The sequence below is a fragment of the Mytilus galloprovincialis genome, chromosome 14 (genome assembly GCF_965363235.1).
Source record: "Mytilus galloprovincialis chromosome 14, xbMytGall1.hap1.1, whole genome shotgun sequence".
NCBI lineage: Eukaryota > Metazoa > Mollusca > Bivalvia > Mytilida > Mytilidae > Mytilus > Mytilus galloprovincialis.
Window position 1 is genome coordinate 21,127,189 of NC_134851.1, and position 26,931 is coordinate 21,154,119.

The 26,931-nt window shown below is 32.6% G+C and overlaps 1 protein-coding gene and 1 long non-coding RNA gene across 2 annotated transcripts in view; one reads left to right on the top strand and one right to left on the bottom strand.

Moving 5' to 3' along the window:
• The first annotated feature begins 6,490 nt into the window (after positions 1-6,490).
• Positions 6,491-26,931, top strand: part of LOC143057994 (uncharacterized) — a 38,326-nt gene continuing 17,885 nt past the window's right edge. The window contains exon 1 of the mRNA XM_076231457.1: positions 6,491-6,937. Within this exon, the coding sequence (XP_076087572.1) occupies positions 6,694-6,937 (244 nt within the window). The 5' untranslated portion in view covers positions 6,491-6,693. The remainder of the gene's footprint in view (positions 6,938-26,931) is intronic.
• On the bottom strand, positions 6,925-26,779 carry LOC143057996 (uncharacterized). Its single transcript, XR_012972906.1, has 3 exons — positions 26,705-26,779; positions 8,867-9,051; positions 6,925-7,056 (listed from the first exon to the last, which is right to left on the bottom strand). It is a non-coding gene; the product is annotated as an uncharacterized LOC143057996 (long non-coding RNA).

Below are 26,931 nucleotides of genomic sequence, written 5' to 3' on the forward strand. Positions count from 1 at the left end.
TTGTTTGTCAAACTTCTATATCATAATATGACCAGTGTAATTGCTCTGACAAAATCGTTGGTTCAGAATTTTTGAAATTTTTATATTTTTGTAAAAGGGTCAAAGTAAATACATTGACAAAATTTTATGAAAATTAAACGAGCCAAATTAATTTTAGTGAAAGTGTTGGGTACCACCTTATCAATATAGTCCCTAACAGCTGCATAATTCCTTGCAGATGTGCAAATGCAAACTTAATGTGCAATATTTTCTAAAAAAAAGTTTTTAGTGAAGGTGTTGCATCAACAACATTAATAGACAGATTTACAGACATGATAATCCTAAATTATGGGACCTGTATAAAAATTATAGCTTGATCTTTGATCTATATTATAATTAAATCATAAACCAAATATCAAATCAATATCATTTGGTTGGAACACAATATAGACACGACATGTAAATTTTAGTAATAAACCTATATATATACCAAATATCAAAATAAAATAGTCATGAATGTTGAAAAAATTTGGTAAATTGACTTTCCAGGCAGACAAATTGGACAGACAGATTTGTTCCCTTGGCATTTCTAGTAGAGGACTAACAAATTACATATATATATATACATTCTCAACAATACAATATGAACATTTATATTTTAAAAAAGTTTGGATAGTTTTTCTTTGATGACTTGGTGGTGTTCTTGGCTATATTCTGTCTTTCCTAATGAATAAAAAAGAGCTGAAAGCTCTGAGGAAAAATGACGCCACTGTCTCTAATATTGCGATAGTTTTTATGCAAGTCTTGATTTTCACATACCTTAATTAGTTTAACAATGCAACATGTCTCGTAAGCATATAATTGATATTTGTATATGTGTGTGTGTGAAGTGAAGGTGACAACTGGCTGTGTTTTTTTTTTAAGACAAATGAATAGGTCAAGACTACCTGAATTGTACAAATAAATACCGTAGAAAGGCTTGTATATTTCTCACTGGTACATAGTCTGAATCCGTGTCCGTTCGCGCCCATTCACGTTTGCGCCCACTCATGTTCGCCCCCTTTCACTTTCACACCCTACATGTTCGCACCCAATCTTAATTGGTTTTGTGTTTAATAACTCTGTAAGCAAGTGTTTTCTTATAAGTATAATTGTTGTCATTGTCTCAAAAATAAAGTGTTGAATAAATCTTAATCATGTTTTGGATAGGGTATTGTTAAAAATAATAATAATCCTTTCTAAATAAAGTGGTATTTTGTCAACGTTTTATTTTGTGTTGAGTAACTCTTAATCATGTTTTTGTTAGTGTATTGCTATAACTTTGTTTCATTGACTGTTTCAAAATGAAGTGAGATTCTGACTATGTTTTTTTCTGTGTGTTGAATAAATTTTATCATGTTTTGGTTATAATAGTGGATTGCTATATTTTAGTTCCTATATTTTATTGCTTCGTTGTTTCAGATCAAAGGGACCAAGCTGTTAAAAACAATTATCTTTTGTGTTTTTCCTTTAAAATCTTCAATGTTTTACTCATACCAAGCTATAAATACATTCAGTATTTACACCAAAGCAATTTAAAACAACAATCATGATTTTCGAATTATTCAACTTGAATTTGAATTAAAATTGGGCGCGAATGAGTAGAGTGCGAACGGACCTTGGGTGCGAACGTGCGAGCTGCGAACATGTAGGGTGCGAAAGTGTATTGGGCGCGAACAGACCTGATACCACAGTCTGAACCCCCTTCTCCCACAAAATATTAAGTAAATAATCTTTTTGTTACTGTTATCAAAGGTCTAATGAAACTCAGGTAATTTCAAACATTTGTCAAAGAATTCTAGTCAAACCGGTACCTGGTTAAATTGGCACCTGGACAAATCAGCACCTGGTTAAATCGACACCTGATATAGTCAATTCGTCACCCATGTTAAATATATATTTTTAACAGTATTTTAAGCAAAAAGAGTAAAAATAAGAAAGGGTTTGCCAGAATTTTTTTCAGTATTGAAGCAAAAAGAGTTAAATTCTCTAACTTTCACATTTTTGGGTGTTCATGTACATTTTGTATATATTTATTTTTCTCAACTAAATGACTTTTTTGGTGTATTTTTAATGATATATAATGTATATATGAGTAGTCCAAATAATTATTACGTCTGGCAAGGCTTTTTTTTATTTCATTCTGGGACACCTTCCTATGACCGCAAGGCTATGTTAATTTTTATCTGGGATGCCCAGAAAAAAAAAAATATCCTACCCAGACGTCATAATTATTTGGACTAATACATGAGATATTGGATATTTTTATGCACTATTTTAACCAGTTGAGCATTTTACAGGATTGTTGGTTTAATGCTGTTTAAATTTTACTGAAAAAACACCTTAAATTTGCTAATTATTTGGCATGAAAGTTTGATTTATTGAAAGGGACTCATAGTTTTCCATTTTATTTTAATAATTGTCTAATTGTTAAAACAACAGTTGGGTAAGGGATTCGTTGTTTACCTTTATACACAACAACATATTCACTTTGGTTTCCTTATTTTATACCTAAATACACAACAACATATTCACTATGTACTTGGTAACAGTTATTAATTAATTGAATAGAAAATATTATAACAAATATTATTGGATGCCGAATTGACGTCAAATAGGGGGTACTTATAAAGTGAGAAACGGAATCGAAACGAAACGAAACGAAATATAACGAAACGAAACGAAATATAACGAAACGAAACGAAATACAACGAAACGCAACGAAATATAATGAAACGATATGAAAAAATGAAGAAACGAAATGGAAAATGAAGAAACGAAATTCAACGAAATGAATCTGACCCTTATGATATGCAATTGTGTGGTGCTGTTGATGTAGTTATCATTGTTACAACCACGTTAAAACAGTATCTATACTATTAAACGAGAAGACCTCATTTTGGGTGTCGCTTCTCTTCTTTCCACAATAAATTAATCATCATGCTTCTGTGTCCTATGGGTTCAGTGCATAATCGCATTTGTCATCCATTCATATGATTATTCAGATTAAGTTATTTTGGGTGAAAAACGAGAAAAAAGACGTCCGGATATGTTTCCGTCATTGGGCGAAATTTTAAGTCAGATTAGACTTCCGGTTTGCGTTTTTCTGTATACTTTGAACATACATTAATACTACGAATACAGTGTATTTTCTGTCTTATATCCGTCATTGGACGAAATTAAAGTCAGATTAGACCTCCGGTTTGCGTTTTTCTTTTTACTTTGAAACAAATGCATATACTACGAATAAAGTGTATTTTCTGTCTGATATCATTTTCAAGTTTACTATCCACGGCAGTCACAGGGTTTATGTAATAGGGAGGGTCTGAATAATATATCAATGACCGCTGTGGATCAATTATTAAACTGAGAATTGACTGTAAAAAGAAAATACACTTTCAGGACGTCTGGAGCGGGTGTTTTTCATCTTGGAATTTTGGATCCCAAATGCTCTTCAACTTTGCACTTGTTTGGCTTAATAAATATTTTGATATGAGCGTTACTGATGAGTCTTATGTAGACGAAACGCGCGTCTGGCGTACTAATTTATAATCCTGGTACCTTTGATAACTATTTACACCACTGGGTCGATGCCACTGCTGGTGGACGTTTCGTCCCGAGGGTATCACCAGCCCAGTAGTCAGCACTTCGGTGTTGACATGAATATCAATAATGTGGTCATTTTTAATAAATTTCCTGTATACAAAACTTTGAATTTTTCGAAAAAACTAAGGACTTTCTTATACCAGGCATAGATTACCTTAGCCGTATTTGGCACAACTTTTTTGGAATTTTGGATCCCAAATGCTCTTCAACTTTGCACTTGTTTGGCTTAATAAATATTTTGATATGAGCGTCACTGATGAGTCTTATGTAGACGAAACGCGCGTCTGGCGTACTAATTTATAATCCTGGTACCTTTGATAACTATTTCAGATCGAAATTTCAGGATTGACCATTTTCGGATCCGGGATTTCTTTTTTCGAATTTCGGGATGTCGAGATATTTAATTTTTATAATAAATTCAGAACCTCGGGATTTCATGTTTTTAAGCCCGGGATATTGGGATCAGGGCCCCTCCGAAGTGTTGGATCCAGAAATGTTCATACGCAGGGGCCCGTTGACTGCCTAAGAAGGGGTCCACTCCGGTCATGCTTCAGCGAATCCCTATATAAGCAACCAATTATTTTTCAGAAAAGGGGGGGGGGCGGGCACCCTAAATCCGCCTCTGCCCCGATCCCCCCTTTAATGAATGTTAATAATATACAGATAAGCGCTAAAATTATTCATGTGTCATTAAAATCAACATGATTAATAGAGAACAAAAAAAAATGTGGAAAAAGGAGGAGCCAAGCTAGAAAAACAATTATCCTGTCCCAAATTACCTATGACTTTTGATACCTTTTCTGAAATTCTCAAGTCGCTAAATTTTTTACAAAAAAGAAGATGTGGTATTATGAATGCCAATGAGACAGCTCTCCACAAGCGACCAAAATGACACAAATTAACATTTAAAGGTCACCTTACGGCCTTCAACAATAAGCAAAAGCCGATACTGAATAGTCAGCTATAAAAGGCCCGAAATGATAAATGTCAAACAATTCAAACGAATCCACCCGCCCTTTAGAGTAGTCTAGTCTGATGAACAGAACGTTGTCTATATGTCGGACTAAACTACTTTCAAAAGTAACTACACTGAACTGATTTCATGGTCAGTTTGAAAGCAACTTAACCAAAGATATTGGTTTAACCTACACACAAGTCCGAATTGTTGTCAGTAAGATGTTTCAATATATCTATATTGAGATAATCAGCTTGCTACACGATGTAGATATGTGTTAATCACTTAAAACATGGTGGACTCTTTCTGACCATCTAGGTATGTTGATTTTCTTTCTCATTGACGTCAGCAGCGGATCCAGTCATTTTCAAGAGATTGAAGGGGTCTCCAACCCAGGAGAAAAACATTCCAAATTTATATCTCCATTCAAATTCATGTTTGGTAAAAAGGGAGGTTCAATCACAGGACGTTCACCTCAGATCTCTTTTTCAGTTCAATTTAGTTTTCGTTATGGCTACTCATCAGCTGTTAGCATTTCACATTTTTTATTTCTTGTCAAATACAACTTGGCCAATTCAAACTTAGGGAGATACCATTTGATTTTTATGGGCTAGGATGAAATTTTTTGTCCTGCATTTTATTTAGTTGTAATATCTGTCCTGCCTTTTTATTTTTCACTATATTTGGTCCTGCCTTTTTTATATAAATTTATCCCGTTTTTTTGCCCAGTTGCTCATCCTGCCTTCTTTTTTACTAAAAAATCCTGTCTCGCCTTTTTTATACTCGAATCCCTGTCCTGCAGGCTTTTTTTAATTTCATCATAGCTCTCTCCCCCTTCCTCCAAAAAAAAATCAAATGGTAGCCCCCTTTACTCGGAACTAGGAATAAAAAAAACAATTTATTACACCACCTTTTAAAATCAAAATCCTAACCTCCTATAACAATGTAAAAGATATATTATATATAGACCTATTTCGTTGTATTTCGTTTCTTCATTTTCCATTTCGTTTCGTTTCGTTTCTTCATTTTTTCATTTCGTTTCGTTTCGTTATATTTCGTTGCGTTTCGTTGTATTTCGTTTCGTTTCGTTATATTTCGTTTCGTTTCGTTTCGATTCCGTTTCTCACTTTATAAGTACCCTTGAATAGGTGCCGATTTGACTAGATGCCAATTTAACCAGGTGCCGACTTAACTTGTACGTTTCAATTCCTCTGCGATCGTTTGCGGTATTTTCTTGAGAAAACCTATTTTCCATCACCAAAGAGAAGAAGAAACTGCTTGAAAATGATTCTGGAACGCTTCATGATTGTTAAAATAAGTTTAATTCACTCAAATAACAATTTTGAAACTTGCGATGTTTAAACAGGAAGTTTCAAAAGCACGTGTAAAAGAAGAAATTAACCGGTGAGAGTGGAAATCCGTACATGACAGATATCACTGTAGTACGACTTTGAAAGTAAAACAGTTCCATCCTTTTGTAAAACAGTCTTTAATATACCTATCACATTAATGTTTGAAGGGTCTTAAGCTTATTCAAACCATATAAGTCGGTATGAAACACCAAAACGGAATGAACAATAACCGATTACGTTTTGTAGTTTACAAATTCTAAACTGGTTCCCGTCAAACCACAACACTTTGTTCGAGTGTAGTGGAATACAAGCAGGAACCAGTTTGTTTGTATAGTAAATTATGAAACCGAGTGTAAACTGGTTCCTGGCTGATAACTACACAATGATCATGCATAATGATAACACAAGCAGATTCCAGTTTGTATGGAAAATAGTAAATACGAAACCAAGCGCGGTAGGCAGAGAAATGTTATGAAGTTCAGGTCGGCAGTTATGGAACAATGACTGCGTCATTTTCCAAAAATTGAATTGATGTGGACACTGTCTTTGTAATGTTCATTTGCTGAAAGCATCCAACTTGTAAGTCCCTTTGAAGTTTTTTTCAAATAATGAATGTCCACTTTGGTCTTCCAGACTTGTTTGACTTCGGCATAGTCACAGTGTGTTTTTGAATTTGCAATACACACAACATCTTTGATCTTAAATGTGACACCATTCGCTGTTTTGAATACCTTCTCGGTTATCTTTGGTGACCCTGAGGACATGGTGACTGATGAAGATCTAGAAGGAGTCGGAGAAGCAACTGGTGTGATGGCAGGAGAGACAATAGGTGTGATGGCAGGAGAGACAATAGGTGTGACGGCAGGAGAAACACTAGGTGTGACGGCAGGAGAAACACTAGGTGAGACGGCAGGAGAAATACTTGGTGTGACGGCAGGAGAAATACTTGGTGTGACGGCAGGAGACACAATAGGCGTGTTGATAGGAGAAACTGAAGTTGACACAGGTGAGTTTTCTGTGTTTTTGGTTTGTTTTGTTGCTGGCTCATTTGTAAACGGTAGACCACGCTTCACAGCTGCAGATTGGCAACTCTTCACACTCACCCCATTCATTTGTGCAAGATTTCTACAAAAATAAATAAATAAATGAACTTATTTTTACCTTAGTGGATCATGCATGCAATCGTTCGAGTTAGAATCTTATACATGTAGTTGTACAAGTAAGTACATACACATCTCATTAATGGCAATCATACCATACCTCATTTTGTAGTTAAGAGGCAAACATATAATTACCCTCTGATATATAATGGATTTCTGTGACTTTATTTATCAAATCCAAATTGTTCAATTAAAAAGCGTGAGACTCTATTTGTAATATTAACATAACAGCTTTCATAATACTAGAGAATTTGAACTATTCATATCTATTTTGAATTTCACATTTCTCAAACATCAGCTGTGTATTGCGAAAGTCCAATCTTTTTAATCTGTTACATCTTGATAATATTAATGTATTTTCCCATCAGAAAAAATTACAGATCTCTTTCTTTATTAAGATTATACTAAGATGAGGTTTAGGATTTTTCCTGTCATTTTTTAAATTGCAAATATCTCAAAAAAGGAGCTTCACAACCTTTAATATTTTTATTTTATTTTTTCTATAACTTAATTATGCTCCAGACTCAAAGTATCAATGTAAAATTCTTGTTTTTTTTTAATTTCATCTTGCATCCTTAATTTAGATGCATCATGCCTGTAGTTTTTAATGGAGTCATTCTTGGAGGTTTTCCCCCTTTCCTAGTAAATTATTCATGATTTATATCTTCAGGTAAACGGACAGAAAGTCACAGGACAAAAAGTCACAGGACATAAAGTCACAAATTTGATAGGACAAAAAGTCACAAATATTTTTTCAACAATTGTTGGAATATATAAGAGAAATATCTTGAAATATTTACTTTTTAATACATATACTCATATTAAAGTTAATGGAATTTATCATTTTACTTGAAAAATGAAGATTTATTTTATTTTAATCATGCAAAGGACATATTTCTTGGCACCATGAAGCCGTTTGAGTGTCAATCTTCTTTGACATTTTGTTTTCTTAACAATTATTTGATCATCTTTGATATTTTTTTGATAAATTTTGCTTACAAAGTTGGTTAATATACAATGCATCAAGAAAAATACAAAAATATTTTTGTAAAAATAAGCATTTTTTATTCAAAGAAAATAATCAGAAAAAATGAATTGTGACTTTTTGTCCTGTGACTTTTTGTCCATGACTTTTTGTCTGTGACTTTTTGTCCTGTGACTTTCTGTCCTACATTCATATCTTCATACCTAGTAAAATTTGCAACAATTTTTTTTCTAGTTTCAGTTAAAAAAAGGCAAAAGTTTGTGACTGAGTGTTATAATTCATATATGTGAGATCCAGTACCTTGTATTAGGTTAGGGTGAAGAGATATAATTTTCCTCTCAGACAAGAGACTGCTTATCAAGTTTATATCATGTTATATGGTGCTGCTTAAATTATGAAAGAGGAATTCAAATATCATCCATTTGTAAAGGAGTAAGGACCGATTTTGGCAGCGAATTTCAGCCCAAAAAAACAGCCCATATGTATGTAGCAGAAGCATTCTACTTTCCAATAAATAAATAAAATTTAAATTTTAACAATTTTGTAAAAATGCTATATGTCTTACTGGACCGACTCCTTTGACGAGGGAACACATGGTTAATTGTTTTAAATGAGAACTGTAAAAGAATTTTTCCTTTTTTGCTTTGTTTTAATTCCAGGTTAAAGGTGAAGAATAATAAAATTAGAATCTTTTGTAGGTTCAAAATTTTCTGATATAATACAAGTACCAGAACTTTTTTATTTTTACAAAGGTCAGCCCTTAGTCTGTGAATGTTATAGCAAAACTTACTTTATTTTTTCATAACCCTGTTGGTTGTACATTCTCTTTTTAAGGCGGTATCTAACTTTTTCTCTTGTAGTGGGGGTGTCTTGCAGATCACCTAGGTACTGTATAATTGATGATATGGCCATCTCAAAACCCTGATCAGATGTGCTGTGAAACCTATTACTATGAGCTGTTCTAGTAATTTCTGCCTGCAAATAAATTGATGAATTTAGTTTCAATATTCTAGCTCTCTAAATTTGTTGCAATGAAAACAACTCTAGTTTTATTTAAATGAAACATTTTTTTAGAATTGGTGACAATTTCAACCACTACTCCTCCAGTGCAAAATTGTAAAATGGCAACTCTGTGAACTAATAGTATGATTAAAATGTTCATCTGTATAAGGTCATTTTATAGTTACAGAATTTCCTTTACATGATATGTAATACAGCTACATATGAATTTGGAGACCTGTTGTGAGTGTAGAACCCTTAAATAACATAAAAAGCAAGGGACCTGTGATTATTTAGTGGTTTTCCTCTTCAATACTCAACCCATCCCCTACACCACCTTAAATACCCCTCAGATAATGATAGCATATCTATATTTGATAGCTACTGTTTTTGATGAATATGTTTTAAATTTATCATGCAGACCCAGTGTCAAATACTATATTTATACGCTGAAAAATCTATAAATTTAAAACTAAAATGTATGCAAGTTGTACTGTATTCTCTAAATAGGTCTTACTTAGTATTCTGTATGTACAATGTTAAAATATACTCATAAAACCGAATTATTACATTATAAAAAAATTGTAAGAGTTCAAAACCCGTTTAGTTAAGTTAAATATGGGATCAAAACTGGACGTGGGACTGTATGCCCTTAAAAGGGTCTAGATAGGGTTTACAGAATAGAGAATTACAGGAGAAGAGAGCAAATTAAAGGACTGAACAAGAAAGAATAAAGAATAGACAAAGATGGCAAATTATAAGTAGAGATTAATTGTACTAAAATAGAGAAAATAGAGAAAAGTTAGCAAAATAAATCAAATTTGAAGAAACATTATTTTGAAAAATAAAGAATTTAAAATGAGGGGTCTCCCATGCAGACCTTCAGATCAGATGGTTTCAAAATTTTCTATGAAGTTTGTTTTCTATGCAGCTTTAATTATCATGTGTTTAAACAACTGCAGAGGTCGAACCCTGAACAGTTGGGGCAAGTATGGACACAACATTTAAGGTTGATACAGCTCTGAATTTGGATTGTGATTAAATAGTTGACACAACTTAGGTTTCTGACACAGAATGAATGTGGTCTAAGAACTTAAACTTAAAAACTTAAAAATTTAAAATTGGACATTTACCTATTATGGTTCAATATCCAAAATCTAAATACATGGTCCGATTCAGCATATATATATATATATATATAGAACCCCAAGAATTAAATTTTTGATGAAATCAAATAATGTTCAATTTTAGACCCTTTAGACCTCAATGTGGACCAATTTGATAACCGAGCCCAAATATTTAAAATCTAAATACATGGTTAGATTCAGCATATTGAAGAACCCCATACTATTTAATTTTTGTTGAAATCAAACAAAGTTTAATTTTTTACCCTTTGGACCTTAATGTAGACCAATTTGAAAACGGGACAATATTGTGCAATTGAATATTATACAATTACTGTCTTTTGATGAGGTAAATATGTGGTTTTATTGACTTTTGAAAAACTGATATTCACTGAGGCCGACCTTCCTTTTGTGGTCATAGACCTTATGTTAAAATTTCATAGATTTCTGTTTACTTATACTTAAGTTATTGTGCAATTTCAATTTTTGCGGTCGTATAAAAATTATGATGATTTGTTTTATAATATTGTGCTTCAGACTTGTTTCTAAAGTTGTTAATTTTTCTAGTGATAATGCATATTCATAAAAAATTCAGTGATTATATATGTTATATAGTCAGGGGTACTACTTGTACAAGTCTTTTTTAATTACTTGAAGAATTAATATTTATATACTTATATAAGTAAATTTGTAGGATACTTATACAAGTGAATTTTATTTACTAATATGTACAGGTAAAAAAATATATTTGCCGAGTTAAGTCCCTTAGACATTTAGATTTTTGTTACTTGCAGAAGTAAAAAAGTCATCCTATCTTCTTTTAAATAATGAGGTAAAAAAATCAAAGAAATTATTTAAGTCGTTCTTTTGATCAGGGGTAAATTACAAAGTAATACCTCCTGTTCAAGACACACTAATTAAAAAGAGCACACCTGGTCAGAGAGTAATAAATTGTAATTAACATCCTGTGAAAATGTGATAACATGTTGTAAAACTTAAATTGCAAGGCCTTTTGAATAAGCTAGAAAAGTAATACACGAGTTTAAGGAAAAAGAGGATTTTCTTTTTACCTGTAAATAATACTGAGGTAATTAAATCTTGTTAAGTATTTCTTTTATCTCATGTCTTTAACTTGACAACATAATTCAGCAACTTTATTCATTTTACTTTTTAGCTTTATTTAGAAGTAGGATTGCTATGAGAATTATTTTAAAACAAAAATCCTTGATTTTATAAATCAAAGGTGTCGTTTTCAAAATTTATTTTATAGTTGCTATTATTCATATTTAATTGCAAAATTTACAATAAAACAATATTTGATGCATTATCAACTAAAATCGATTGTTTACGTAGATTTATACCTGAATTTCAATCGGTGTTGAAAAGTTTCTAAATATCCATTCTAAATATTTTCAATCCCATCTATAATATTTAAATGATGGGTAAAATTTCCAAATATTTTTGATGCACATTATGCAATTAAAACATGATCATGTATATGAATAGCTTTCAAAATTGGTTTAAATATTTGGGAAAAAGATCACTAATTTTGAGAACTGCTCAGGTTTCTTATATTTATCAACACATTAAGTCTTATTTCAAAACTACACATCTTTAATAACTGCACCACATTTATAATTGCATGTATGCTCTATCTGTATATAAATTTTTGAAGAAATTGAAATTAAAACAAAATTTATAATAAAAGTCATAATAAAAACAAATTACATTTTAATAAATCTTGAGTAAATTTATATTTCTCTTTATATTTATTCTGTTAATAGTTAATAAAATAAATATATATTATTTACTATTTAATCTGCTTTAATTAAATCTTAACTGTCTCTCTGCATCATCAGTTTTGTTTCAGCCAATCAATTTGAACCTGAGCAATAAAAATATTCCAACTGCTAATGAAAACCTGTGGGCCATTTAAGTGGGTGGAGTCCGTATATTTCACCTTTAAGGGTTATATAATAAAATCACCTGTGTAATTTTTCATAATCTTGAAGTAGTTTTTCCAATGACTTATTTTATTTTGTTGATTTTATTTGTGCATGTTCAATTTGAAAAAGATGTGAAAGAATTGTGTGGGTAAGTCAATTATAAAGCTCATTTTATTTCAATAGACTAAAAGGTCTAAAAATTTGACTTGAACTAAACCCTATCCACGTACAGAACATATAATACAAACATATTGTATTATATTAAGTATGGTCCTACATGTACAAAATGGTATTTTATAAGAAACTTTATATGTTATGGTTTTTGTTATGCATTCTTTTCCCCTTGGACATATATCTTAGGTTAACAGAGTAAAAGTCACAAGGATAAAATTAAAATTTTGAAGGAAAAAATATTAGAAAAGCAATTTAATAAATGTGGAAGAATAAATAAAACATTTGATAGGAAATATTGTTTGAATCATTTATGAACAATTGCAACAAAACAGTTCGATCAGTTCTTTTTTTCTTTTTGTAATACCTTAATATTCATTGGAAATAATTCCAAATTATGTTTGAATAAATTTCAAAAAAAAATTTTTTAGGGTTATTAGGATGCCCAGACAGTTTATTTTTTACACGAATGTAAATAGTACTGGAAATTTATTTAAATGCAATAAGCTTATATTTAAGAAATCCACTGCATTCTAAGATAAAAAGATGTTGAAAAACTCTGGCAGAAATGCACCCCGTCAAGGACGTATATTAGTTATGTTAGTTATACGTCCTTGACCCAGTAAACTTAATATAATACTATACAGTCTTTATGATCTTAATAAAGCTTTAAGAGAAATTGTATTTAAAAATTTCAATATAAACGTACATTGACCTATAATGGTTTACTTATTTTTAAATTGTTATTTGGATGGAGAGTTGTCTCATTGGCACTCACACCACATCTTCCTATAATGTATATCTATATATATATATATCAATTTACTATTTTTATTATACTTTTGTTAATTAATTTCCTCCAATGAAAGCATTTCAGTTGTTATCTGCTCTTTGGTCTGGTTGTAGTCTCCAGGGTTGTAACCCCCCTTTTTTGGGACAATCAATGCATTTGAATGTCATGAATGTGAACATAGTCTGATAGCCGGATCCCCTTTTCCTGTGTAAGAACTCCCATTTTTCAAAAATGTCTGGATCCAACACTGGTCTCTGTAACATATTCCCCATATCCATTCTAAATTCTATTTTTAAAATTGTTTCATATGTTGCAATTTTCACAAGCCAAAAATTTTGAGTTTTATTTTATTTTATTTTTTCAGTATAAATCAAAATACAAAATTTCAGTTTTATGATGAATTTTTATGACATTTCATAAAAACTAAGGCAACAATTCTTATTCCTATTTCCTGCCCTGAATATCAGCAGGCATATTGATTATCAACAAGAAGATTGAAAATAATACTTTAAAGTCCAAAATCTTCAATAAATGAACACTCAAAGCTAAAATAATTTAAAGCCATTAATGATTATTTACAATGATTTAGAACTGAAGTCTAACCTCAAACTATGCTTAATTGTCACAAAACGAATGAGTCTGAGAACTCAAATGCCCTTGCTCACCTTTTGCTATTTTCAAATTTAAAAGGGGGCAAAACTTACAGCTGCGATAAATGACTCACAACCGTGACTTGAACTGTAAGTCTCCATGTTGTGTTTTAAGGTACATTTGTAATTGTATGCTTTCATTATAATTTGGTTGAGACAAACTTCAGCTACTCAGTGCAGTATCAAAGTTTTTCCCCCAAGCAGTGGCAGATCCAGAAATTTTCATACAGGGGGCCCACTGACTGCCAAAGAGGGGCCCACTCCAATCATGCATGAATGACTCTCTATATAATCAACCAATTTTGTCCAAAAAGAGGGGGAGGGGTCCCCCTGAAAAACCCTATAAATCCGGCTCTGGTCAGTTTATAAAGGGGTGTTACTCTATAATGGTAATTGACATACTGCCAACATTTGAATATGTCTGCAAATTTTGGTTCAAAGCATTTAAATAAACCATTATAGGTCAAAACTAAGCTCTTCAACTTGGTGCCTTGACTCACACCAAACAGCAAGCCATGAAGGGCATCAAAAATGATTATAGTGTAAAAGCATTTAAATGGAAAACCAACAGTCTAAATCTATATTAAAATTGATTAAAATTTCAAAATTGTTTTACTGTCGTTCTGGAATGATAACTAAAATAAATGTATTTAAAGCGTATTCAGTATACGTATGATCATACATGTATATACTTAAAATACTGAAAACAACAGACCCTTAATAAGATGTTGGCATAGCATGTTAAAACATAAATAATCTATAAATAGAAGTGTTATTCAAAACTCCTTAAAAAAAAATTCACTGTCTACCATATTCACAAATCATGGTTCATCTGCAAAATGGAAAGTCAGAACAATCTTTAATGCTATGGTTACTTTAAATGAGTGGTATGCTTTAAAACCCCTAAATGATTTGTAACAAGCAAAAAATTCAATTAAATTTATTCACTAAGCTTTTAATCGTCAAACTGATACATAAAGCTCAATTGAGAATTTCTGTATAGTATCAATAAATTGTAATACAAGACTAACCATGCTTACCCTTCCACATTCTGAATATATGTGTTTTTCAGGAGACTGTTATACAGTGGTTGTTGTTTGTCAATAATGTGTTACATATTTGTTTTCTGTACATAGATTAGGCTTCAAGTTTACTCGTTTATTTTACAATGTTATTTCAAGGGCCATTTATACCTATCTCTGCGAAATTATATGGGCTTTCCTCATTGTTGAAGGTCGTGCAGTGACCTATAGCTGTTAATTTCTGTGTACTTTGGTCACTTATGTGGAGAGTTGTCTCATTTGCAATCATACCACATCTTTTTAATACCTACATGACTGAACAGTAGCTTAAGGTCATTAAGTTTTCTAAGTGGAATTATTTCATATTTTTCTTGCATGCCTTTTATATATATGCATGTATATAGCCTACTATCATTGACTATTTGATAGGGTATTTTCTCTTTGCGGAAGACTGAATGGTTGTAAATAAATACTTACATTCACTTCATTTTAGTTTTGTTGGATAGTTGTCTCATGATTAACAATCATACCACATCTCCTTATTTTTTATGTTTGACAAGTATATCCAGATATGATTATTGACTGCTAGATGCAGTATTCTAATGCAACAAAGTTTGTAAAGATTATTTTGATTGGATCAGAGACATATATATTATATGTCTCTGATTGGATAATGTCACTTTTTCACATGGGATCAATTGACAATTGATGCTACAAAATGTATATGGAAGGTTTGCGCTATCACAGAAGGCATATTTATGTAAGATTTGAAATAATGTGATAAAAACAATGTGATACAAACATGACTAAACATGCTAACTAAATGAAGTGATTTAATTTGCACCATGTGAGATAACACTTTACGAGATTATCATGATTATCAAACAGTTTAACAGTCAAGGGACTTACTCTTATGTTATATACCTCTATTTGGTATTTCTGGTTACCGGAAATGTAGGACATAATTTAGCCTGTTTATTGTATTTTACGGGACTGTATACCTTTTTATGCTTGTCGGCGGCGAACAGTTAGTGTCGTCTGTCACCCATGTGTTTTGTTAGATGGCAGTAAAATAAAATTTGGAAAACGAAAAGCGTGACTTCAATCCCAAAGTCCCCCCAGACAACAAAAAGGATTGAGGCCCACGACATGGTGGAGGACTTAAAAGGCTTTTAATAGCGTAAATATTGCTTTTATTTGTGATATAATTTTTGGTGAACATTTTTTTTTTTTTTGCGAACACGTGGAAGTGGACAATTTTGTCAGCGACAAGTCAGCTACATATTTTGATTAGTATCTCATAATTATTTGGTGATAAAGTATCGCCAGTGCATGTCTCAACAACTCAGCAATCCGATATTATCCGTTTTCGTTTATTTAGGAAGGAAAAATGATGCATGCATAGACAGGGTGATAATAGTATCGCCAGTATTATAATATTGCATTCCAAATTAAATAAATGTGCAGTAAACAGTTTTGAATACGTGTGTAGACATATAATATTTTCGATGTTCCATTATTAATACTTGTTTGGTGATATTTGTATCGCCAATGAGTTTCAAGTAGTGCCTATTGTATCCATTCTATTAACATGAACACAAAGTTTTGTACCGGTAAATGGTGATTATGTCAGATGAAAATTCCGAGCCTTCTATAGAACACAACGAATATCATTTTGAAGCGATTCAGAAACGGACAGTAACATACAAAGTTTATCTTCTGGATCATTATTAAGTGACGGATTCCTTGAGGATAACGAAATTGTAGGACTAACAGAGTTTGATTTACAAAATGTAGGTGATGTTAATTCTCCAGACAACACTGCAAATTTTGAACCAGAAATAAATGTGTTATTAGCCGAGGCAAGTCCAATTACATCTACCCCACAACCGTTAAATGTAACAGAAATCCCCACAGAATCGGTTGATCTACCTATTAAGATTCAGACTACTTCAATAATGAGCAAATTAGTCAGGTGTCGTGAATTTTCAGGATACCCCCAAGATAATGCGAAAGGATTTTTCAGTGAATTTGAATCTTACGGGCTATTTCAAAAAAAATGATGCCAAAGTGTGACAAACATGGTAAAAAATTAAGTCATTGCTAATCTTTTTTCCATCATTTTTCTTTAATCCAGAGACATTCAAGTTTACAAAACTACCAAGGGTTAATGCAAAATAATAAAAACAAAAATTTTAACAACATTTTACCCATAAGAATTCATCCACTTTTCAAAGGAAACAACAAAATAATAATTTCAACTGACAAACATAAATAAGAATATAAATATCAATGTAATTTTTTTGTTTGTTGCAATAAAGGTACTAAATGATTTTCCTGCAATTTTTTTTAACTTATAAACAGTTTTTTTTTTTAAATATGTAAATTTCACCAATTTTTAGTGTATTCTTTAATATCTTATTTCAAAAGTTTTTATATCTCTTTGCAAAAGCTTTAATTTGATATAAAAAGTATAAGGAATCAAACATATATGATCTAATTACATCCTCTGAAAATTTCACAACAATTGCTTCAGTCAATTCTAAGTTTTCTTCATTTAAAAAATACAAACATGTGTTTTTTATCCTTTTGTTACACTCCTGACATATTTTTTCAGTAACTGTAAGACTGTTTTTTAATGGAATGTTTAAAAATCAGTAATGATATCTATTTTAAATTTACAATCTCACAAATAAATAAATTTATTAGATATTTGATTACATATTTTTTTAAATTCTGAGCAAAGAGCAAACTTTTAACATGTTTAATGAGAATTACACTTTAATTTTTAAGAATCTTTGGTGAATAGTGTGCACAAAAATCACTTTTACAAGACAGATCGGCTTTCTCATTACATTGTAAAGATGTTACAATTATTTTAATAAAGAATCGTGTTGAATTTTGTTATAGATAAGCTACATCAGAAACTTGTCAGGAGTGTAACAAATGTTACACTCCTGACCATAATTTATTGCTACCATATTTTAACCTGAAACTGACCTGAAATCATGTAGAGTCTTTATATTTCACATATTATTTTAGTGCAAATTAAGAACAGGTTAAAAAAATTATATACTTCTTACATATTTACAAATTTTGCTAATTGTCTATTTAAAAAAAAAAAGATGGCTTTCCTTTAAACCTTGTTCAGTCTCTTGTTTGATACTATATATATGCTGTTTTTATGTCAGATAATGTATTATGATAAGTTTGTTCGTACTACCAAAGATGGTAGCAGTATGTGCTCTGTATATTAAAAATTGTCAAAAAATGTACCCAAAAATGTCAGGAGTGTAACGCTTTAAAATGTTTAAGTGTAACATTCATGTTATTTTTTATAGAAACAATGTTGTTATTATTGGTTTTCTTTTCTGGAATTTGAGTGTGAACACCATCTGTTGCATATTTTCAGTAACAAACATGCCATTATAATGACCTTTATTGCTTGTTTATGCTCAATACTTGTATGTCAGGACTGTAACACATTTAAACAAGCTAGTTCAATTGCAATTTTAGTTCAAAAATTTCAAAAGTAATGATGTAGACTTGTATTCTGTGTTAAGCTGAGGTGTAATAATGTCATTTTATAATGATTGTCAGCTTGTTTTTCTTCCAATAACTTACCTTTGCTAATAAGATTGAAATAAGGCATTTTTTTGTGTTACACTCCTGACATTGAAGTATTGAGCATACAAAAGCAATGAAGGCCATAATAATGGCATGTTTGTTACTGATAAACTGTAACAGGTAATGTTCACTGAAATTCAAGAAAAAACAACAACTAAAACAAAATTGTTTCTCAAAAAAATACATCTTAACCCAGTTGTTACACTCCTGACAGACCTGGGTAGTCCTCTTATTGTAACCATAATATTCCAGTAGTAGAACTTCAGGGTCAACTGGATACACCTGTGCCAAGCTATAATACTAAACAAAAAAAATAAACCGTGCAAGATGTACAGAAACATGTTATTTCACCTACAAAGACATTTTCTGGCAGCATATTGACTTTTACCAACATTTATTTTTTTACAAAAACTTATTTGACTTACCTTATGAGGCTCATAAAAATGTAAATATATGGAAGAATTGAACAAGAAATCATAGTCAAGATATAATAATTGGATGAAAGATATTGTTTGGTATTGTATCTGCCCTTATTTATTCTATATCATGAATGAATGCACATGCTTTCTTCTAAATGTCACACTAAAAGCGTTACACTCCTGACATTTTGAGGTACAATTTTGGACAATATTTTTTAAACAGAGCACATACTGCTATTATCTTTGGTAGTTAGGACCAACTAATCATAATACATTATCTGACCTAAAAACATTACAGATATAGTATCATACAAGAGACTGACAAAGGTTTAAAGGAAAGGCATCATTTTTTTTGAAATAGCCCTTAACGCACTTCTCCATGAATTGCCAGAAACAGACAAAAGACGCATTGCAGCATTTCATTTACATCTAAAGGGGCCTGCGTTAACTTGGTACAATTCTTTGAGTGACGAGTCTAAAAGTTCGTGGATAACAATTTGTGTTTTGTTCAAGGAAAAATATATAAATTTTAGTTGGCAAAGCGCAACAGTTATAATGGAAAGTGAAATTTTCCAAAACATGGTATTATCTCCGGGTCAGTCGTTAGAAGATTATTTCAGTCAGCTGTCGGAAAAAGCTCAAATATTAAGAAAGCATGACCACGAGTTAGTAGCAAAATTTATAAGTGGGTTGCCCGAAAAAATGTCGTTTTTTGTACGTGCTGGTCAACCAGTCGATGCACACCATTCCTTAACTTCTGCAAAAATGGCGGAAGCCTGTGGGTATAGACAACACGGAGACTCTATAAATGCTCTTAAACATGAAAATAAACATGCACCTAGGCAGTTGCTAGGAAAATCAAACAGTACTGATTCCAACCAGAGCGAGGTTATCCGTGATTTACAAAATCAGGTTGCTATTCTTACCGACTTAGTTCAGGGTAAACGCAAGGAGCATGTTCAGAGTGAACCATCACGTTCTGATGTTCATGACATTAGGGATCAAATCGGACAGTTAAGCGGTCTGATAACTAGTATGGCAGTCAGGGAAGTACCCCACAAAGAACCACAAAGACCTGAAAATACAAGCACGAATAATGCAAATACGTCTCGTTTTGACTCAGCTGAATGTAGGAGATGCAAAGGTCTCGGTCATTTTCAAAGAGTTTGTAACTGGAACGGGTATGGTCAATTTCAACCGTCTGATCAATGCCAACTTTGTAATCAGAATGGCCACATTGCTCAATCTTGTACCAAACTGGAGTTTTATGCACAGGGAAACAGAACCAACCCGGGTGTGGGGCACAATCGTCCGGGTTAACTTCGTCTATTGGTGCCGATTTTGATAAAAATTCAACTAAAGATAAATTTTTGTACATAACTGTTTTATTTGGTGATCTAAGAATAGCTGCATTAGTTGATACAGGGAGCTCTATCAATGTCATTTCTAAATCTTTGTATGATTCGATATCCGATCGTCATAAACTTTATTTTGAACAACTAAGTGAATCGGAAATTCGATTAGCCAACAACGATAAAATCAGAATTAACGGAATATCCAAACTTTAAGCCACAATTCATCAGAAAAATGAAATTATTGAAACATATATCATTCCCAAAACATCTCATCCTTTGATTCTCGGTACTGAATATTTACGAGAAAATAAAATTGTTTTAGATTTTAGTGATTTTAGTTGTAATCAGAAGACTGTGCCAGTTAAAACAGTTAAGAGGATAGAACTTGAACCGAATACAGAATACTTGACTTTTGGGAAGTTACCAAATTACGTTACAGTCGGATTGCAAGGGATATGCGTAAACAGCAAATTTTCAGTTAACCACAAGTTTTTAGTTGCCAAATCTTTAGTTGTCGTTCCTGTCAATCGCAAAGTTCCGATTAAATTATTGAATGCTAGTAATGTGAAAATAACGATTCCAAAAGGCAAAAATATTGCTGAATTTTCAACATTATCGAATGAGTACACCTATGTTGCAATGTCTGAAAAACCCGAGATACCCGAAGTGCAGAATATTCAGTTGGTTGCTAATGAAAATGGACTGCGGACCGATAATTCCGAACAGCAATGTGACATTACAGACAGTCCCGACAGGCAAGAAATTTTGACCAAGATTAAGACAGATTTTGATTTATCCGATCATTTAACACACGATCAAAAATCAGAATTAGCTGAATGTTTGTTGGATAATCTTGATTTATTTGTGACGAAAGAAAATCCAAACCTTGGATATACTCATTTAGTGGAGCATAAAATACATCTGAAGCCGAATGCTGTTGGTAAACATCATAAGCCGTACAGGTTACCCCCTTACAAACGTGAGGTTTTGCGTGAGCAACTGGATAACTTGCTTGAACAAGGAATAGTTGTGCCAGTTAGTGAACAAGAGGAGCTACCCATTACAAGTCCGATAGTATTAGTCACAAAGCGAAATGAAGCGTCGAATAGTAAGACTTCAACTCAAAGTTATAGGTTTGTTTGTGATTTTAGACATTTAAACGCGCAAACAGAAGATTTTAAATATGTTATACCAAACTTACAGGAACTGACGGAATCCTTTGCTGAAATAGTACCAAATTATATAACTTCGATAGATTTATCTTCCGGATTTTTTCAGATGGGCATATCCGCCGAATCTTCAAGATATACCGCTTTCAACACATGTTTTGGAACGTACAAGTTTTTAAGGCTGCCAATGGGGTTAAAGACGGCACCTAACACATTTCAGCTTCTAATGGACAAGGTACTGCGTGGTCTAAAATTCAGAACTTGTTTGTGCTATTTAGATGACGTATTGATCTGCTCTGAAACCTTTGAAAAGCATTTAGACGATATAAAAGAAATCTTTAAACGATTTCGAGATGCAGGACTAAAACTTGGACAGAAAAAATGCCATTTTGCAAGTGAGACGTGTATTTTTCTTGGACACGAGATTTCTAAACATGGGATAAGACCCCCAAAAGATCGAGTGAAGGCTATTGTCGACTTTCCAGCACCACAGAATATAAAACAACTTCGTCGCACAATTGGATTATTTAACTGGTTTAAAAAGTTTATACCAAATTTCAGTGCTATAATTAGTCCACTCACTAAACTTCTGAAGAAAAATCAAAAATTTGAATGGAAAATTGAACAATCTACAGCATTTCAAAATCTTAAAACTCATCTTGTAAATACCGATAATCTCAGTTTCCCCCGTTTCGATTTACCGTTTATATTGGCTGTGGATACTTCATCAAAAGGAATAGGGTACATGCTTTATCAGAAGGACCCAACAAAGGAAAAACCAAATATCATTCGTTTCGGATCAAAGTCTTTATCACGATGGCAGCAGTCGTATGGTCCTACGAAATTAGAGTTGTTGGGAATGGTCACTAGTATTCTTGACTGTGCGGACTATTTAAGGGGTACACAATTTATCGTGGAGTGCGACCACCAAGCACTCCAACCATTGTTTATGAAGCAATTCAAAGGAGCTATTTATGAGCGTTGGCTTGCCATTCTCCAGCAATTTACATTTGAAATTCAATATAAGCCTGCAGAACAAATGAAAGTCGCTGATGCGCACTCAAGATGTGAAAATCCCCAAAACATTCCGATCGAAAGCCCTGCAGAAGATGATCCGTTTTTTCCCTTGGTAACAGAAAATACAGGAGAAATACGTTTACCCGGTGGAGTGAAATTTGTTGATTTATTTGAATCGAATGATAATACCGACGTTGTTGTACAGGCTATAGACATAGTAGCTGACAAGCACATCGATTTATACAGTGTAGAAACTGACGAGCATGACTCGCTAAATGATCCATATGATGCCGATACGGACGAGTCAGACTCTTATGTACATAATCGCAAAAAGAAATTTGGCAGAAATAATCAGAACGTTGAACAACTTGCTAATACTTTGCGCGATTTTCAAGTTGGTGCAAATACCTCTAACATCAAAAAGTTACAACGGAAAGATAGCGATTTAAAGAAAATCATTGCATATTTAGAAGATGATGTTTTGCCAGATTCACAAAAAGAATCTCGCCGTATTTTATTGGAGTCGTGTGATTTCATTTTAGTTGACGATGTGTTATATCACCGTAGAAAGGCAAAATCAGAAAGGACAAAGAACATGAGTGAATTTCAACTTGTTATTCCTAAGCAATTGATTTCGCAAATTTTAAAAATTACTCACGACTCCCCATTAGGTGGACATAGTGGAATTCAGAATACTTTAGACTCTGTTAGAGAGCGTTATTATTTTGCGCGAATGGGTAAAATAATCAGTGAATACGTGCAATCTTGTCATGAGTGCCAGTCACGTAAAGTTAGCAATTTAAAAACGAAAGCAAAAATAGTAGCATATCCTACTCCTAGTGAACCATTTCAAGTATGGCAAATGGACATTTTTGGACCACTTGTTTCATCAAATAATGCCAATACATACGTTTTTACAGCAGTTGATGCTTTCAGTAATTTCTTGTTTGCTGTGCCATTAAGAAATAACGATGCAATATCAGTTTCTCAGGCAATTTTCAATTTTTTCTGTAATTTTGGTGTGTGTAGCACGGTTATTTCAGACCAAGGATCAGAATTTATTGCCAAATGTACAATGGAAGTTTGCAAAATGTTGAATGTAGAGCAAGAATTTACACCTAGTATGATGCATCACTGTTTGGGTCGCTGTGAACGTACACATCGTACCTTAGCGGAGCGTTTAACGCCTTATGTTTTAGACAATAAACAATGGGAAGAAATGCTTCCTGGAATAGTATTCTCAATCAATAGTTGTGTAAATTCAGGATCAAAATACTCTGCTTTTGAAATAGTCTACGGGAAAAGGCCAAATTTTCCGTTATCGCCTTCTTACATAGTTGATTTTAAAGACATTCCGAAAGATGTAAAAACATATATTGAGAATTTGGATGCCCGTTTGAACATTATTCGAGAGCATATAAAATTGAATACCCTTGTTGCTCAACAGAAAATGGTAGAGACCGAAAATAAAAATGCACATGAACTAGATTTGACTGTAGGCGACAATGTTTATTTATCCAGAGAGCCCGTTGGACAAGGCAGGAAATTTCAGCATATTTATGATGGACCGTTTACTGTAACATGTCTTCCGAGTGCACATCTAGTTTTTTTAAGAGATCCAACAGGAAAGAGAAATTTTCGCCGTCCCGTGCACATCAATAGATTAAAGCTTGCACATATACGGGTGCCCTTACCAGCACCTTATTTTAACCTACAAACCGATGAAAGTGAAAATTCTAGCAGTAAGTCGGATAATAGTTCTAGCTCCGTTGACAGAGACACCTCGGAGAATTCTAAGTCTATTTCTACAAATGTTACGACAGAAAGTGACGCCCTGGATACAGATGTGGTTTCTCAACATGATACTACAAATTTAAATAGACCAAGAAGGAATATTCAGAAGCCTGTGCGGTACCGTGATGATAACTATATAGACCCCGATAAAATAGTGGATTCATGCGAAAACAATCAATTGAAAGTAAAACGTATTCTTGCCAAGCGAAAAAACGGTGCAAATTTCGTTTACTTGATTCAGAAAGTAGGAGAACCAGCACAGAATGCAATTTGGCTCCCTTTATCAAAATTACCACCCAAAGCACAAACCTTGCTACTTTCAAGACCACCGCCGTTGATTCAGTAGTTATATTTTTAGTAAAATTTCGCATGGTGATGATTGCATCGCCAAACGATTAGCTCAAGTCAAATATGTCATATATTGAAAAGTTATTCCAATGAAACAATCAGAGTGCCGTAGATGAAATTTCAGAAATCGGTTTAATTCCTTGTTTTGGTGATGATTGCATCGCTAAACAGAAAATGCGTGCGTTGTAAAGTGATGATTGCATCGCTTAACTGAAATTATACACTTCGTTTAAAAATAGCATTGATTGGATGTCTTACAAAATTTAGTTGCGACCTTTTTAAAGTGATGATTGCATCGCTCAATTTATTTACACTTCGTTAAGCAATACCTATGGTTGGACTTTTGAGGAAGATAAATATATATGTATATTGTTGTTTTGGTGATGATTGCATCGCTAAACTAACATAACATTCGATTGCGGGATTTACACAGTTTATATGAACTATGCAGAAGGACATAATCTTCTTGATTTGTGACCTTTTTTTTGGTGATGATTGCATCGCTCAATTTATTTACACTCCGTTAAGCAATACCCATGGTTGGACTTTTGTTCTGCTGTTTTGGTGATGATTGCATCGCTAAACTTACATACCTTAGATCGCGAGATGTGAGCAGTTAGTCATACCCTGATTTTCAGCTATGGACTATACAGAAGGACATAATCTTCTTGATTTGTGACGTTTTTGGTGATGATAGCATCGCTTTAATTGAATTGCACTAATGTACTTTTATTTACTGTTATTTTCGTATGATATTACGATTGATTGTTTTGATTTTTCTTAAAGATATGCATTTCTATCAAATGTTTCATTCAAAAGGTATATATATCATGAAGCTAGAAAAGGCATTAATTGAACTAGATGTGTTACATGCAACAGAATTGAAAAGTTTTTCAAATACTTGCGAAAGTTTTTCTCAGTTGAATATATAACGGTGTACAGAGTGTTAGTGTCTGCTGGAGTGAAAACCTGTATATTTTCTATAACATTGTTTATTGAGGCTGAGAGTGTATGTATATATGTCTATCAAAATTATTTTCATGAAACTTCTGGCTACTTTATAAGTGTGTGTGTGATAGTGTTATACTAGATTGTGTTATTTAAAATATTTATATTAAGAGTTTCTGGTCTCTGCTAGCAGCACTGTGATTAGAGCACAAATTGTAACCAATATATAGCAAACTTAAGAGTTGAGTCAACTGTATGAAAGTTATATTCATCTTATATATGCTATAGTATATATGCAAGTACAAACAAAACTGTGTCCATGTACGGAGTTAGTAATGCCAGAGTGAGAAAGGGTGTATACAAATTTGAAACGTTTTTTTTATTATTATTATTATTGTATTATGTCATATTGCTGTCTGCATTTCCAGTGACCAGACCAAAATTTTTCAAATTTTATATTTGGGCGGGGGATGTTATATACCTCTATTTGGTATTTCTGGTTACCGGAAATGTAGGACATAATTTAGCCTGTTTATTGTATTTTACGGGACTGTATACCTTTTTATGCTTGTCGGCGGCGAACAGTTAGTGTCGTCTGTCACCCATGTGTTTTGTTAGATGGCAGTAAAATAAAATTTGGAAAACGAAAAGCGTGACTTCAATCCCAAAGTCCCCCCAGACAACAAAAAGGATTGAGGCCCACGACACTTAAGTCCTTATGTTATTTTTTGACTATTTGTCCGCATTTTTTGACTATTTGCGGACAAATAGTCAAAAAATAACATAGACCTAAGAGCTACTAGTTCCCTGACTGTTTAAAATAAGCATTGTTAACATTACCAATAGTACAAAACAAACATATTTGCACAGAGTAAGCATAGTTATACTTAATGGTTTGGATGGGGTCAAATGATTAAAGAGTAATGCCCTTAAAAAATGAAGAAGGCAAAAAAATGAAGATTAGAGAAAAAAAGGGGTTAATTTTTGAAGATTAGAGAAAAACAAGTAAATTTTGGGAAGATAAGAGGAAAAAGGGGTGAAAATTAAATGTTTACAGAATAACAGACCCCCTCCCCCTTTCCAGACCCTCTTACTTGGGGACAGGATTTCCCTTTTTTCCAAAGAACATTATTTTTTTATTTCCACTAGAATTTTTGTTTGAAATATGAACATATAAAATATACTAGAAATAACGTAAGTTTGCTCAATACTAAGGAATAGGTTGATTAAAATGAATTATTCTTACTTTATGTCCATGGAATCTATTTTACAATATTTGTTGCATGTCAAATTTGTCCTTTATTGGATACACTAATATGATTCAATGCGGCCCCTTATACAATGTAAGAGGATGTCGCTCCTTTTTATAGTTTAATACAAATATCTTTACTACTGAATATTTTGTTAAACCAATTGAACTATGAATAAGTGCTTATAATTATATTTACACGGTTAAAGATCCACATGTGAATA